Source organism: Pinus tabuliformis, chromosome 3_1, assembly GCF_031772625.1.
Source record: "Pinus tabuliformis cultivar Carrire ecotype Pingquan chromosome 3_1, CPIR1, whole genome shotgun sequence".
NCBI lineage: Eukaryota > Viridiplantae > Streptophyta > Pinopsida > Pinales > Pinaceae > Pinus > Pinus tabuliformis.
This window is the reverse complement of record NC_142301.1, coordinates 407908182-407924649: the sequence shown is the minus strand read 5'-3', so window position 1 is coordinate 407924649 and position 16468 is coordinate 407908182. Positions and strand designations below refer to the sequence as shown.

The following is a 16468-nucleotide window of genomic DNA, read 5'->3' as shown; positions in this document are numbered from 1 at the left end:
AAATTTCAATTGAAGTGTCTTTCTCACTTTTGTCATAACATTGATAAGCTCTAAATTTTCTGAAGTATTATTGTTGATATAAACTATCATAAATTTGAATTTGACTTATCTCATCTTGGCCTAAAAGGTTGACTATGTTTGCACAAAATCTGACATTGATCTTGTTGATTGGCATATATTTTGTGTTAATAATCATTGGTGGATAAATTAGTTACTTGCTATCTTGTGGAGTATTGTTGAAGTTTACACTTGTATCTCTTAACACGTATCTTGTTTAAGATCGTATCACAACATTGTTAAATACTCTTGCCTTGAGACAAATTCTCTATAAGTACTTAAATAACTTAAGCAATCTTAACCCAAGATAATCTCACCCATAATCTATTGCATAAGCATATTAGATTTAGATTGCAATAATGATTTACCTCATAGCATAAGCTAGGTTGATAGAGACATAGGACAACCCTTCTTATCTAGCTTGAGGGTCCTCAGCAACTCTTCGGTGGTTAACACAGTGACCTTGCAGTCATCAGAGCCACAGTCTCTGCAGCACTGGAGGCATCGGGTGATAGGAGCCTAATAGAAGGTATCATTAATCAGGCCCTAGCCTTCTTCCTATTGGCCTCCTTCCCACAACCTACGTTGGAGTCCAGCTTCAAAATAGTTAAAGGAAGGTTACACTTAGACTAGGCATTTAACTAAAATTTACTAAGATCATTGCATCTCACATAAGTCCTAGGATTTGCATATCATATAGGTTAGTCAATCATTCAAGCAGCAGATGTCCATTTGGTCATTTGGCTTCAAGTTATAAGAAGCAAGAATTTGTGACTCCATTAAGGCACTGGTCTCATAATAGAAAATCTAATCTAATCAATAGTCTTGCGTAATTTCAACCAAGTGGCTAGGCCACTCATTCGTGTCTCCCAAATAAATTGGTTCTCAACTTGTTTTCCTTCACTTCATTCTATAGGGACAAGCCCCCATAGTCTGTTGTTGGGAGACAGCGAGAACGGAGTGGGCGGGGATTAGAGTGGTAGCCCCCTGTCTTGAGCGTTGTCGCGGTGCCTGTACAATTCGAGCGACAACTAGTCCCATAGGAACCCCTAGGACCCCTGCTAAATAGAGCGGTAACATTTTAGCGTCGTTGTTGGGGACATGAGACATGTGTTTTGTTTCCCTTACAACAATATTGATACATCATTCTTGGTGACTCCATTGTAAGAATGAAGCCCTAGTTCTTCATTGAACTTTAAAGTTAAATGTTTGTAGAGTGAAGCAATCATCTATCAAGGCATCCAAATTCACCCTGGTGACTCCATTTTGATCCTATATGCAAAGACATAAAAATGGTCTATGGCTTCCCTCCATCTCCCTATCATAGCCTTGATCCTAAAGAAGTTCTAAGACTACTAGAGCTGAATGGGTGGATTAAGAATAGGTTTCCCAGGGTCAGAAGAAGTCCCAATCAAGATGCTAATGTCCACATAGATGGCTTCTGCTGGTACATGGGCCCATATAGAATCGAGAAGAATGATACAATTATGATGTTACTTTCTCTATCACTTGAAGGTCAAGCTAAAGATTGGTATGACAATCTTCCCCCTGAAAGTGTTGCTGATTATGGTAGATTTGAAGATATCTTCCTAGGAAGGTGGAGCAGCATCCCATACCAAGAAAGTGGTCTTTACAACCAAGAGAAAGAAGCTCCTTTTCTAGGAGATCAAATAGATCCCTTTCTGCATGATCAACATACCTTGCTGATCTTATTTATTCAAGTCTGGTTCATTTTTAAAGTGATAACATTGTGAATTAACCACATAAATCTTGCATTAACTTGTCTATTGCATCTTGCATCATTGCATTGCCTCTTTCTAGCATCCACTGTTGATTAGATGCACTTGCTGGCTTCATATCACTGTTAGCAATATCATCTCTCATTGTGCTTGTCTCTATTTTGCTATTATATTATGCTTAATTGATTCATGATCTAAGTGGCAAATAGATGTTGTTCTCATCATTGTGATATAAAGTTGTTTCTTATTGCTAATCAAATTTTGACATAAGTAATGCATTGAGAACACCCAATAAGCCATCTTGAATATTTGAAATTGCTAGCCTTACTTCATTGTGATAGAATGCTCCAAATTGTTCTTGTGCACAATTGTTGATCATAAGAGGAATTAACCAACACATTAGCAAGTTATAATAAGCTCTTGCTAAGTGTGTTTCATTGAAATTGTCTCAATTGTTTCATTGGGATATTTGATAATTGCCATAAGTACTTCTTTTACTTCCTCTTGTTATCTCGTGTTGAATATCATTTGGATCTCAAGTTGATTTCTTGTTGAAGTACTTGATTCATTTAATAATCTCAGTGAAGCAATCACTCATATCTTGCATTTCCATTCTAAGTTAGAAGTGCATTTATAACATGTACTTCCGAGCATAACCTTGGTTGTAAGAAAATAGGACCACCTTCTTCAAACAATTTGCAAAGTCTAGTGTCTGCCTAGCTTGGAAAGTTCCAAAAACCTATTGGAACTTTATCAGATCAATTCCAGCGATCAAATGAACACCAAATGAGATTTTGAGTTCAGAAAATTACAATCTGCTATTCACCTCTATACAATGGAGCAATATGTTTGATTATTCAGCAGGCAGATGGAAAATACGACTAATAAGTAAAACAAGAAGATGAGTGCAGGAGATATGCCTGTATTCTTAGGTTGGAAGTCATCTGGAAGCAGCAAATCATAGCAGAAAAGTACATCTCTCTTGCATGTATGTCCATCTATGTCCTCGTAGCTAACAGCTCCAACTGGGATAGCCCTGTCAGATATGATATCTTAGCACTAATTTATGAAGACAAAAATTATATATAGATCGTGAAATTTGATTAATGTGAAGGTCTCTTTGGAAGGCTATATGCTTGATATTCTCCTATGTTAAATATAATTTTTGTTCTCGGGGCAGTTCATTTGAAAAGCTGTGCTTCAGTTAACTGAATAAAGCTCAATTCATCTAAATTTAGCCAGACTTTACGGCAAGTCAAAAAAGAGGAATATCCAATAAAAGGTTTTCACATATTATATCTTGTAGTTGACAGAGGGAGATGGTTGTAAAAAAATAATGTAAACAGAGAACCTCATCACTAACATTATTGTGGATATTATATGAATAGAGTTTCATTTAGCTGTGCATTGTCTTTGTTTGTAAATTTTGTAACAACGGACTCTCACCACTGTTAACTTGAAATGCAAAAGCTGAATAACCCAGAAAATGGGAACATAAAAAATAAATATATACACATTTATTTGACCCAACTTACCTTCCGCCCAACTCACTAGCCAAGGCTAACTCCTAGCAATGATGTGAACTCCCAAATTTGGCTCTTGTGGTCTACAACTTCCTTTCTCTAACACAAATACAAATCTGAGCATTTTGCCTTCCCTCAAAATTTGATGCCTCTGAGTCTTTTGTCATTTTGAATTAGTGCAAATACAATATACTTCTCGATGTTTTGTAAACTGGTAACTTTATAAACAGATTTTCATTGTTTTCTGATGTCATGTAACCAAGTAAGCCAATCTGCATATAACAATGTTAACACTGCCTGAAATAATTCCAGTATTCCTGATCTCCCTATTGTGCTGTTCATTTGCAGTTCTGCAAAATATCTCCCGGATCTGCCCAATGTGACAACAGTCTTCCCAGGACAACTGCCCAGCATGGCATAGAAAAGTCTAACCCACATGATGTAAAAAAAATTCCCAGTACCTCCAGATTGCAACCTCTCATTCCTCCTCCCTGCAATTCTCACGTTGTATACAGAATGTTTATGTCCAATAATAATTTATTGGCACTCAAGTCACCATCAACACCCACCCCATAATAATTGAAGCTTTCTTTCCCCTAACTTGAAGAGATTCATACAAAGAAAAAATAAATTCAAACACCACTTCCAGCTAAGAGACGCTAGTATCTCTGAGACTCTCATGGCAGCCATGATGAACCTAAACAAGTTTGTCAGGAGCACTACTGGGTTCAAGTAGGGTCCTTTTTTGGGATTTACATCAACAAGTTTGAATATTTCTTTTATCAGCATATTCAAGACATGGCATGTCCCCATTTTTATTTTCCTCTATAGTACAGCCATGGTGGATTTCCAAAGTATGTGATGGCCAGGCCGCAAGAGCAGGATTACATCATCAGGGGTCCCAAGGGAGTTTTGAGAGGCTTGGAAGATTATTTGATGGAACACCTCAGTGTAATAGCTCGTTGGAACCAGAACAAGAAGGTCTACAAGATAGGATGGTTAGAAGTGATTTTTAGTGACCTGACGAGGCATGGTTGCCAATTTACCATTTTCTCACATTAAAAAGAATATTTTAATAAAAAGAGGGAAATGTGCTCAATCATTAAAATAATAATAACATAGGAGGTTCTAAAGGGGTCCATTAGATTTATAAAGCCGTGGAGGAGACCATGGGAGGACATCTTAGATTTTTTATTTTTTCTTGTGGAGAGGGTCGAGAACCCGGTTCTCTACTTCAATAGTGACCCCAAGAAAGAAACCCTCGAGTTTACTATAGTGGACGTTGGACAAAAACCCAACACTCTTGAGGAGATGTCACTCAAAAATCTTATGGTGCTTCATTGGAGTTTCGGAGAGAGCAATTTTGTCGTAGCAGGTTTGCAACTGTCTTCTCATCGGGCCATCTACATCATTGCCAGGGCCATTCATCATTTGGGTCAGAGATATTTTTTTGGGTTTTGCTCCGCTTTCTTGGCAAGCTCGGGTTCTACTATTCCTTCATGTTGATGTACCGTTTTCAGTGGATTAATAAAATGGCTCAGTGATTTTATTGGCATTTATTTGTGCCTCAAATTGTTGGTTGTGTGTTTATATGCGATTATTTTGTTGTTTACGTTCATTTCTGGTTTCTACTGTCAAATTTTCCATTTGGAATTGTTGTCGCTCAGATTGTACAGGCATTGCGACAACGACTCAGGTCAGGGGTTGTCATTCTAATCCCTAACCTCTCCATTCTAGCAATGTCCCAACAGTAGGCTATGGGGGGTAGTCCCTATGGAAATGTGAAGATGAAAGACGAGTTGGCAACCAACGAGTTTGGGAGACATGATTGAATGGCCTAGCTACTTGGTTAGTTTTAGCAAGCCTTAAAGATTAGATTAGATCTGAATGTGAGACCAGTGCCTTATCGAGTCAGCTTCTTGCTTATTAGATGCCAAGTAATCGGATGAACAATCATTGCTTGAATGCTTGACTATCCTAAATGGAATGTGGATCTTACAAGCTAGGTGAAATGCAGAATCGTGGTTGATTTTAAGTTAGATGCCTATTCTAGGTGTAACATTTCCCTTAACTATTTTGGAACTAGTCCCTAGAGTAAGTTGTTGCATGGAAGCCAACGAGAAGCAAGCAGAGGCTTGATTAATGATACTTCCCCCTATGTTCCAACCCCCCGATGTCTCTAGTCCTGCAGAGATTGTGGCTCTGACGACTGCAAGGTCACTGTGTTAACCACTAAAGAGGTGCTAAATCCCTCAAGCTAATTTTGAGAAAGGGGGTCCTATTGTCTATCATCCAAGCTTATGCTTGGAGGTAATTTAATTAGGTGCAAGACTAACTTGGGATGAAATGCAAGATGAGCGAGTGATTCTTGAGTTAAGATTGATTAATGTTTTAAGTACTTTAGTTATGATTAGCCTTATGACAAGAGTACTTAATCAATAAAATGGAAAGACAATCTCAACAACAAGAATATGAGCCAAATTCTTCAAGTGCCGACAAGATACAAGAGACAATCAAAATGAAATTATTACACAAGTTCTCAAGACAAAATTATCTTCCACAAGTTGCTAACCAATAAATGATAACAATTTAAGAGAACTTAGAGCATTTATTCACTTAGCAATTAACGAACGATTTTCAATACAAGATGCCAATTACAATTACTCAATATGTTCCAATGATGATTACTTAAAAAAATTAGAAAACTCTTAAAGATATTTAGAAAAGTAAATGCCAATATGCCAAGCATTCAAGATGACCACAAACCAATGATGGAAAAAGAGAACAAGATCTATTATCCAATAATTCCTTTTGAAATTAGCAATATTCTTTAGACAATTAGATGCTCAATACAATAATGCCAATTAGATTGCCAATGATTTTAAACACTCAAGAGAAAGAGCTACTTCAATGATGCCCCAAAGAAACTTGAACCATTCAACACAATGTGATCTGAGATCAGAGGGCCTTAGTGAGTGAAAGTATTAGATGTATCTTATGAAAAAATTATCAAACTCACAACCAGAGATGTGTTAGTGCGCATGAAACAATTAGAAACCAATTTGCTTATAAAACCATGAAACAAGATAGTTATGATCTATAGAGCACGAGAAAGTAAAATTTTACATTACTAAAGTCCAAATCACATTCAAATGAGCAATTATTAAACGCTTTAGGACAGTAGTATTTAAATTATAATTTAGAGCTCTTTCAAACGCAAAATGAGAAGCATATACTTAGCCAAATATGAGAGATAAGTACCCAAACGAAATAATGGTATATTAGCCTTCTTTAAATGCACTTTTCACTACTATATGAGATCTGATCACACCTTTTATGCAGAGATAATTGTCATTAAACAATTAGATCTATGCCAAGAGATTAATGCCCAAGTTGCTTAAGTGACTTGACAATATCCTAGATATCTTACATGTGAATTTTATGCCACTTGTATGTGTTTTTCACCATTGTTAGCAGGATATTAGACTGCTATAAGTAAACAGTGACTTGAGCAAGGTTTAGAGGTCAAACCAAAGGTCGCAGAATTATTTTATTACAAATAACTTTGTCTACTAGACTATATTGTGTTGCATGTCCAATTTGCCAAAAAAATTCAATGCTTGAAACACCTGCAAGAACCAGAACTTGTGCCAAAAACCTCTGCAAAACAACCAAGAATCGGCTCAGAAAATCAAATGCGCCCACACATGAAAGGAAAGGGAAAGATGAGGCAAAGGGTGAGGGTAAATGAGGGAGGAGGAGGCCTCCTAAAGGGCTGTGGCTAAGGCTTACAGGCCCAAAAGGCCACAGCAAGCCTTGAAAGGTTTCCACTAGGCTTGAAGAAAGGGCCGAGAGGGCAGAGGAGGGTTGGAAGGCCTGAATAGGCCCGCAATAGGCTTAAAGGAGGGCTGAGGAGTGGGGGAAGGAAGGTTGAGACAAGGAGGAGGCTTGGAATGGCCTGTGGCCAGGACTTAGAGGCTTAAAATGACCTACAACAAAACCTAAAGGGTTGTCGTCTAGGTGTTGGAGGGAGGTCGAAGCCTTAGAGGCTTACGGCCAGGCCTAAAAAGGCCTTAAATGACCACGGCTAGGGGGAAAAGGGCACGCCCAAGCCTTTAGAGGCCTACAACTAGCCTAGAAAGGCTAGAAAAGGCTAACGCAAAGGCAAGGAGGGTTGTACGACTAGCTAAAAGGATGATGTTGAGCCTAGAGGCCCTTAAAAACCTCAAAACCCTCGCCAAAAAAATTATTTTGTTTCAGATCTTCAATTTCACTGTGAATTCCTCAATAGTTGACCTTGTAAAAAATTGTGGAAGCTAGATCTTACCCTCAAGGGCTTAGATCTAGCTCTAATCCAACAAATTTCTTTTGATGTCACCTGCATAAATAAATTTACATAAGCCCAAAACCACAATATATACAAAAATTTCAAAATCCCAAAACCCCAAACCCCAGCTGCAAAACATGAGTTAGAAAATAAAATTATTTACAAAAATTTATTATACAAAATATACAAGTGTACAATGTTTAGAGGGATTTTTGAAAGAGAATTTTTACACACCTTGATAATGGCTAGATGTATTTCGAAAAATAAATGTTAAACCACAGCTTTAGCAAAATTAGAAAATCACATAAAATATTCAGAATCCAAACATGGTCAACCTGTGCCCACAGTTTGTGAACTTCAAGCCTGAGGGTCGGGGAATCTACAAACTCTATATATTTTCTCAAGAAGAAACCGTTATAACATACAATGAATCAAATCACCTAAGATAAGCCCAAAACTTACCAATAGAATGTTCCTATCTTCTACAAATGAAATAATGATTTAATTAATATTTGAAGCACAATATAGGAATGCACATACCCAAAGTATTTTATTATGATGATCAAACGTTCCCAGTGGAATAGTGGCTTCACATCAGCATTTACAAAATTACATTACATCAGAAGTCAAGATCAAGATTCATCAATAGAAGGAAAATGCCTTTTATTTATAGAGAAATTCCTCCAAGTGAAAAATAACGACTAGTTGGCTTGATCTCTGTCAAAATAATCTCGACCATTGATAAATATTTGATCAACTTTTAATCTTTATCGTTGAAAATATTTATTTTTGAGGAATTTTTAAATTTCTCATTAAAACCATTTTTTATTAGTTCAATTAATTATTTTGAGCTAATTTCCTAAAAAGAAATTGACTTTGACTTAACCACCAAAGTCGAAAGGTCCAATTTTTCTTGACATTTCCAATATTCCTCTGGTAAGGGACCTCCAAAAATTAATTTCTTCTTTTAGACCCATGAATTTTTCCACTTGGAGAATTTAATTTCTCTAACATTTTAATTTTTTGCTCTAATTAGTTAATTTTCAGGATTAAGATTTAATTTTATTATTGCTAGAAAAATTCATTAATTGACACATGAGGAGATCAATTATTTTTCCACCCTCAAATATTTTAGCAATCGTGTCTATGTATGAGGGACCATGCACAAAAATATTGTTTACATATGATTTTACAAATTCAACTCTCAAAGGGGGATAGTCATTCGTTATAGACCCTCAAAACTTTTACCCAATTTTGCGACACAACATATTCCAATAGACAAAGTTATTTATAATAAAATAATTTAGTCAATTATCTTAAATTATTCCTAAATCACTTTTATAATAGACTCGACTAAAACACTAGGACTCATCTAAGACCTTGATAATAAATTCCACCCTAGCTTTGGGGTGAGGCTGCAGGAAAAAACTTTGTTGATCATTAGTGTTTAGAAAAACAAATTAATCAGTGAGACGAAAAACCTCCTAAGATGAAACTCATCGCCAAAATCATTAGCTTACCTAGGTTGTTACATATTTAAACAGTCGTACTAGCATGATTTACATTACAAACTTGCAGAATGGGTTTACAATGACATAGAATAGACCGTTGGCTGATGACTATGATTTTGAAAATTTTCCTTGAAGTCATTGGATCCTACTTCCTTGGAATGTTGAAAAAATGAGTGCAACAGGAATATTACAGTAGTATCAGAGTTTTGCATCCTACCAATCTGAGGGTTTATTGCAAAACAACCTCTGAGAAAATCAGGGATTTCAAGGGAATTAGTTTTCGGAAAAATCTCTAATGTTGAAGATTTCCTCCTTTAAGCATCTGACAATTTGTTTCAAATTGTTGAAATTAATAATAATTGGTCGAAAGTTTAACTTTGGCCATTGCAGCATCAAAAGGGCCATAAAGATAAATAGTCAAAATTAGTGGAGGCTTGTTACCCACCAGTTCATGGGTGATATCCCCAGGAGAATTTTTTCTCCATGATAGATTTTAGTCGACAACCAGCAGTCCTTTGCAGCCTCTTGCTAGCTTGTTGTGCCATTTCTTGGCCACTTGAGCCAGCCATGTGGTCCCTCACCCACCTGTATCGATCATATATTTGAAGGTGGGTCCTCCTGAATCTAAAGGTATGTCCTGTCATTGGTAATTGAGTATTGGGTTTACTTATCATGGATACTTCTGGGTATGGATTGATGGGGGTGTTGTCGCACAAAGTGTCTACGTAGCGTGACAACACTCAAAGTAAGGGTTGTCACTCTAATCATTCTGATATGGAAAATTGTCTTGAAATCTTTCATTGACAGTTGGATCCTTTACAAGATTATTTTCATCCTGTTGCATAGTACTAGAGGCACAAGGCGAGCCACCTTGATCTCCATATCTATCTTTAAAATCATTAATGATGTCTTGTAATGAAGCGAAAAAATCTTCAGGACAATTATGAAACCAATTCAAAGCATCCCCTCCAAAGAAAATGAAAATAGACGCATCTTGACATCTTCATGTTTATATTGGGAAGAATGACAATGTCTGATTATTGTATGAGTAACCCCGGATAGATGCTTTCTAGCAACAGTTGAATCACCACCTGAGAACAAAGGCAATTTATGAATAGCCTCTTCCAGTATATCATAGAGAAATTCAGTAAAATGACACGAGGTAAACAAGTCATCCATGATGACTTGCTTGAAGGGATAAGGAGGGACCAAATGGATGCTAGAGAGAGACCCCTGCTCAAGAAAATCAAGAGATCCACAAGAAGCGAGCTTCTAGTAGAAATTCCTGTAAGAAATGAAAGAAGTGGAGTCGCCACTTGAACATGAATCTAGCTCTAAGATCTAAAAAGAAAACAACTGGATATAAGGGATGGTTTCTTGTCTGAGAAATAATGGATGATAAGTGGAGTCGCCACCCAAAGAAGAAACGAACCGAAATGTCCAGGTGTTAAAAGTGCAGATGAAATGATTAATGAGATGACGAAAGATAAGGTGATGAAATGTTCAAATGACGCTAGGAAATGTTGTGCTGACGGGATAAGAAATGATGAAAGATTAGATGATTAAAAAAATGTCGTGAGAACCAAGGACAGAAAAACTCTATCGTCGGCAATGGCGCCAAAAAATGTTGGCGTTGCCAGCTAAAATGAATGATAGAAAGATGAAAGATGAATGTCGTAGAGCCAAGGCTCGACAACAGTGCCAAAAAATGTTGTGATGCTTGACGGGCTAATGAATGGCGGAAAAGATCAGATGATTAAAACGATATCGAGGAAACCAAGGACAGAAAAACTCTATCCCCGACAGAGGCACCAAAAAATGTTGTCGTTGCCGGTTCAAATGAAAAGATGAGAAATGAGAAGAATGATGAGGGAATGTCATTGAAATGCCGAGAATAAACTGTCCCTGGCAACGGTGCCAGAAAATGTTGTCGCACAAAGTATCTAGGTAGCACGACAACGCTCAGAGTAAGGGTTGTCACTCTAATCCTTACTCACTCCGTTTAGACTCTCTCCTAGACAAGTCAAGGGGGGTAGTCCCTAAGGTGAATGAATGAGGGTAGCCTGTGGAACACGGGCTCTAGGAGATTTTAAGGATGAACAACTTGATGAATTTAGAATAAGTCTCGGTCAATTGAGATAGATAGACACAATCACAAGATAAAAATGACTATAGACCAGTGCCTTTAATTTGAATTAACCAAAGACTAAATAAATGACAAAATATCGAGAACAATTTTCCAATATGTGACAAATAGTGACAATCATGAATGACCAATATAAATGCCCAAAACTATATCATGCAAGAGATTCCAGAAAATTGATTTTCGTTAGGAATTCAGATCTAGAACAATTAACATTCTCCAATATGATTTATTTATCGTGCCTTGACCATAGAAAAATCATGAAAATTGCATTTAATCACCAAATAACACCAAGGAACTTTAAATTAAAATTTTTATTGTTCCTTAGACAAATTGAAGAAGTAAAATAAATCAAAAGGGCTAATAAATTAAAATTTTAATGGGCCATAGGCCACATTAAAAATTTAAAAGTGAAAGCGCAAATCCCCTTTTAGTTTATTTTTTACCAGAATTTAAAATTTTTTAGATTTTTTCATGTTTTAGATCTTTTAATTTTTAGGATTTTTTTTAGATTAAAAAAAAAACGAGTAAAAATTTAAAATCAAATGTCACAAACAAAATAAGGAAAAACTTTTTTTAATTTTAATTTTCTATGTTTTAGATTTTTTTTTATACGAACTCAAAAATTAATCAAAATGAAAAAAGTAAAAACAATAATTGAGTTAACGAAACAAAACCTAAGTAAACCTAACCTCATAACAGTGAAAATAAAAACAAAAAAATTGAAAGTTTAAAAAGAAACAAAAGTTAAAGTCTAAACCTAAATGAATTCATATGCGTACATAATATGAAAATAAAAAATAAATAAAAAAAGTCGAAATCTGTTTGTTGTTTTTTGTTGCAGGTTCGACGGTAGATGAGGAAAGCTCGAAGGAGGTGATGAGGGACGAGAGGAAGGGAAATTCACTTGGAGAGGGACAGAGAGCCGATGGATTGAAGGAAAGAAGTTGTTGCTGCGGAGTAATGTAAGAACATGTCGACAACGTAGCGATAGGGGCAGCGGATAGGGAGAGAGCTTGACGTGGATAGGGAGCAAGGCAGGTTTCTATGGCAGTGTATGGAGAAAAGGCAGGGCTGCAAGTTATGGAGGACTATGGACAGAAGGGAAAGAGGACGCAAGATCTCGAGGAAGGAGCGATTGCAGCAGAGGAAGATACACGTTGCAAGGGTTTGGAGCTTGGATGTGCAGATTTGAGGAATGAATGGAAGCAACAAGCAACAAAGGATTGTACCCAAAGAGCAGCAAGGAGAATGAAAAATTTTCGAAGGGTTTAAAAAAAACCCAGGCAGTCAAGACTTTCCTTACAAAAATATTGAAATTTCTTCAGCAAAATTGCAAAACAAAAACCACAGGCAGCGGACAAAATGGAAAATGGTGGCCCAATAAAACCCAGAAATTTCTGATTAAGATCTACTAGTGAAACCCTTAAAAAATTAAATTATTTCTAGATTTAAAAATCTTTTGAAAACCTTGGACTGCAAAATCTATCCCTGCAAAATTATGCAAATAAAACCCCAGAGATCCAGATCTTACCCTCCAAGGCCTAGATCTGGACTCTACACGGATTTCTTCTTCAAATCTGTAGCTGCAAGACAACAGGAAACACCCAAACGATATATACAATGATAAAACTAAAACCCAGAAAAACCCAAGTCAGAAAACCAAAAATAATTTACAGATCTATGTACAGGAATGGTAGATCTATCAAATCTAAGGGGTATGAGTCCAACTCCGCTCCCATATCTGATAGTCTAAGGCTCTCAACAGCCAAATTTATCAATTTTGCACATAATAATAATAATAATTTAAAGTAGGTGCTTAGCTCAAAACCCTTCATGCATCACCAATAAAAAATTTATAATAAGCTCGAGATCAAATTAATTTGGGCTCTTCAGAAAACACGGATCGGGAGTTGGCTGGTCCAACTGAAAACTTCCCCTAACGCCCGAGGATCTAAAAATCAAAACTTTCCTGCAAAACTCAATTCAGCCATCAAAATAGAGCGAGAAAATGATAATAAAATTTAGATAAATAGAGATACTTGCTATTATATTCAAAACTTAAATTATCATTTAAACCCCAACGACTGAGCAAGATACCTATACTCAAATCACTCTTCAGAAGCTATTATCAATAGCTAAAAAATAAGTATGCATGAAAACTTTACATCTTACAGTATTTCCACGAAAAGTAACACTGGCGAATATTAACCCCAAAGTCCTTCTTTATTATTCAAAAAAAAGAATACATAAGAGCTTTTCGCTTATTAGCACACGACTCAAAGGTCGGATGAACGGACTGACAAATGACTTCCTATTTAAAGATAAATTATCCAATGGCTAGTTCGAATGATCCTCGTCAAAGCAATCTTGACCGTTGATGAGCATCAACATTTCTTTTAATCTCATCCATTGAAATTTTAAATTCTTGAGGAAATTCGAATTTCTCAATGAAATGCATTTTAATTAATTCAAAAATTAAATATTTGAATTAATTTCCTCAAAATTTTGACTTTGACTTAACCCCATGGATCAAAGGCTTAAAATTTATCAAAATAATTAATTTACCTTAGTCCCTGACCTCTTAAAGTTTAATTTTTAAGGACCGACGAATTTTGCCTTTGGAGAATTTAAATTTACCTAGAACCTAGAATTAATTAAATTTTTTGCTTAGGATTTTAATTAATTTTCGCTCAGAAAATTTAATTAATTAACGTATAAGGGGATAAATTATTTTTCCAAACCTCAAGACACTTTACATCATGATTTTCATATTTTTTACATCTCAAGGAGGAAAACCCATTTGCAAAAAACCCTCACAGACTACCCATTTCTGCAACACAAATATAATCCAACAAACCAAACAATTTGTAATAAAATAACCTAACCAAATAGTTAGGATTATTCCCAAATCATTTTTACATAGACTTGATCTAGAACACTAGGACTCGCCTAAGATTCCAATGACAAAAGACATTCCGGCTTTGGGGTAATGCTAAAGGAAAACTATGCTGACCATTTGATAATGGATCGGTGAGACAAAAAACCTCCCGGAATGTATATCGTCACTAGAAAAGCAGGTTTACCTAGGAAATTACATATATGACTCATATCTGCTAAGATTATTTACATCATATACATGTAGAACGGATTTACATTATAACATGATAATCAGGTTCATGATGATAGCTGGACGGCACGAACACATCGATCAAGTGTTATCCCTTTTGCGAAAAAAGGGGGTGTACTGCTCTGGGTCATTCACACATAGCTGTCAACAGGGGGATTTGACGAAAAGGGTGAGCTTAGTTTGTGCCAATTTTGTCTTATTTTGCATTTGTACTTAGGAAAAGTGGGTCATAGGGCCCCACTTGAATTTTGAAGATAAGGGAAGGCTCAAACATTAGAGAAAGGGAAGAAATCGAAATGCTAGTGAAAGGTGGGGACCACTCATGGGGAAATACGACCCCCCTGGGAAATATGCACTCCTTGGAGGGAAAATTATAGTGAGTTCGATGGTTGGGCCAACATGAGCAATTGGGAGGAACATTGACAAAAGAGGAGGCACTCATTTTTGGCATTCTTGATAATTTGGGCATTCACCTTCACTAGCACGCTTGAGCTAGAGGCCAAGTCTGAATGTGCTGTTGAGCATAAGAGATTTTCAGGCAAGAATCTCACCACTTGCTTCGATGGACCTTGAGTGCCAGCACTAGGAGGGAATTCTATTAGTTTCAGAACGAACCAGGGGCATTTCTGCGTGTTTTTAGAGCAGCTTCAGCAGAGACTGTGTAGGCCTGCGCAGTCCCTTTCCTTGCCACACAAGGGACACATAGAGGAGGTTGAGTTTGGGGCTGACATTGTGGGAGCAGCCTGGAAGGGAGTTTTGCTAAGTTTCTCAGCCATTTTGGGAGTGTTACCCACAATTTTGTGGGTGATATCCCTACAAGAAAAAATTTCTCCATCATGGTCCTCAACCAGTAGCCAGTAACCCCCCATAGCCACCAACTAGCTCGATCTGCCATTTCTCTGCCACCTGGGCCAACCATGTGGTCCCTCACCCATCTGTCATGATCGTATGTTTGAAGGTGGGCCTCCCAAACCTAAAGGTATGCCTTGTTATTTGGTAATTGAGTATTCTAGTTTATTTATCATGAAAACTTTGGGCATGTATTAATGGGGGTATTCGGCTGAAATAGTGGTGTAGGTTTGTGCTCTTGTCCCCTAGGTCTCTTTTGGGATGTTAACCTTGCACCCTAGTCCTGTGGGATCTCTTTCACTGGTCTATTGGTTTTAGGGATGGTACTACATGGAAAACCCTAATTTTGTTTACGTGGTCCTGCTCCCCGATTCACATATATTACTCCCCTTCTCCTCATTTCACCCCCAATCATCTCTCCTCCCACCTGGATCCACATTTCTCCACTGGGTCCACATAGGTTCAGCCACCCCCTCTCCTTGCCCCACATCTTGGGTCTGGCCTGGAATGATGCCCAAGGGTTGATGCAGCTAAAAGAAAAAGAAAAAGCATAATTGCCCACATTCAACAGGAAATTGTACCACAAAATGCAAAAAAAGATCGGGACAAAAGCATTTAGCACGTAGGCAAAAGCCATGACATGATCTCTACCCATTCCATGGCCATCATACTGGTTCTTACATGGCCCTTGATGAGCTTCCTTTATCATTCAAGAACCAATGATAGTCCCAACCCCCAATGGGCGATGAATTACCCCACCTTATAAGGGGGTATCCATTACTATACATTACGGATCATGCTCTCATTACCTAGAGCCTCGAGCAGTTAACCAAAGAAAATCATAAAACGACAAAAGGCATATGAAGAAGGGTCGAAAAATCAAGATCGAGGTAGCTCATGCACCACGATTTCTCCCTCCTACACATTATTTACCCAAGTGTGGGCTTCCCTTTTATTAGCTATCCTTGTACCATGGCATGCGATCCAGGTTGCCCCCTTTCTTTACCTACTCCATTCCATCATTATGCCACATGCCACCACCATTTGAAGGATGTACCATGTACATACCACCCCCTTTACAGGTAGAAACCACCTAATAGGATGCCAGGTTAACCTTATTTGGAGCTGGGAGTCATTAGCACATGCCAAAGCCCACTACAGAAGGGCTTGCCATTATGAAGTGCTCACT

The 16468-nt window shown here is 37.2% G+C and overlaps 1 protein-coding gene across 23 annotated transcripts in view; it reads right to left on the bottom strand.

The window, feature by feature from the left end:
- Window positions 1-16468, bottom strand: part of LOC149187470 (nudix hydrolase 20, chloroplastic-like) — a 614870-nt gene that overhangs the window by 233117 nt on the left and 365285 nt on the right. For 13 of the 23 annotated variants that reach the window (XR_016255773.1, XM_089411370.1, XM_089411372.1 and 10 more), the window contains one exon: window positions 2717-2832. The exons of the other annotated variants lie outside the window; for them this stretch is intronic. Coding sequence is in view for 12 of the 13 variants with exons in the window: in XM_089411370.1 (XP_089267496.1) it covers window positions 2717-2832 (116 nt within the window). In the remaining variant the exon portion in view is untranslated. The remainder of the gene's footprint in view (window positions 1-2716; window positions 2833-16468) is intronic. 23 annotated transcript variants of the gene reach the window in all.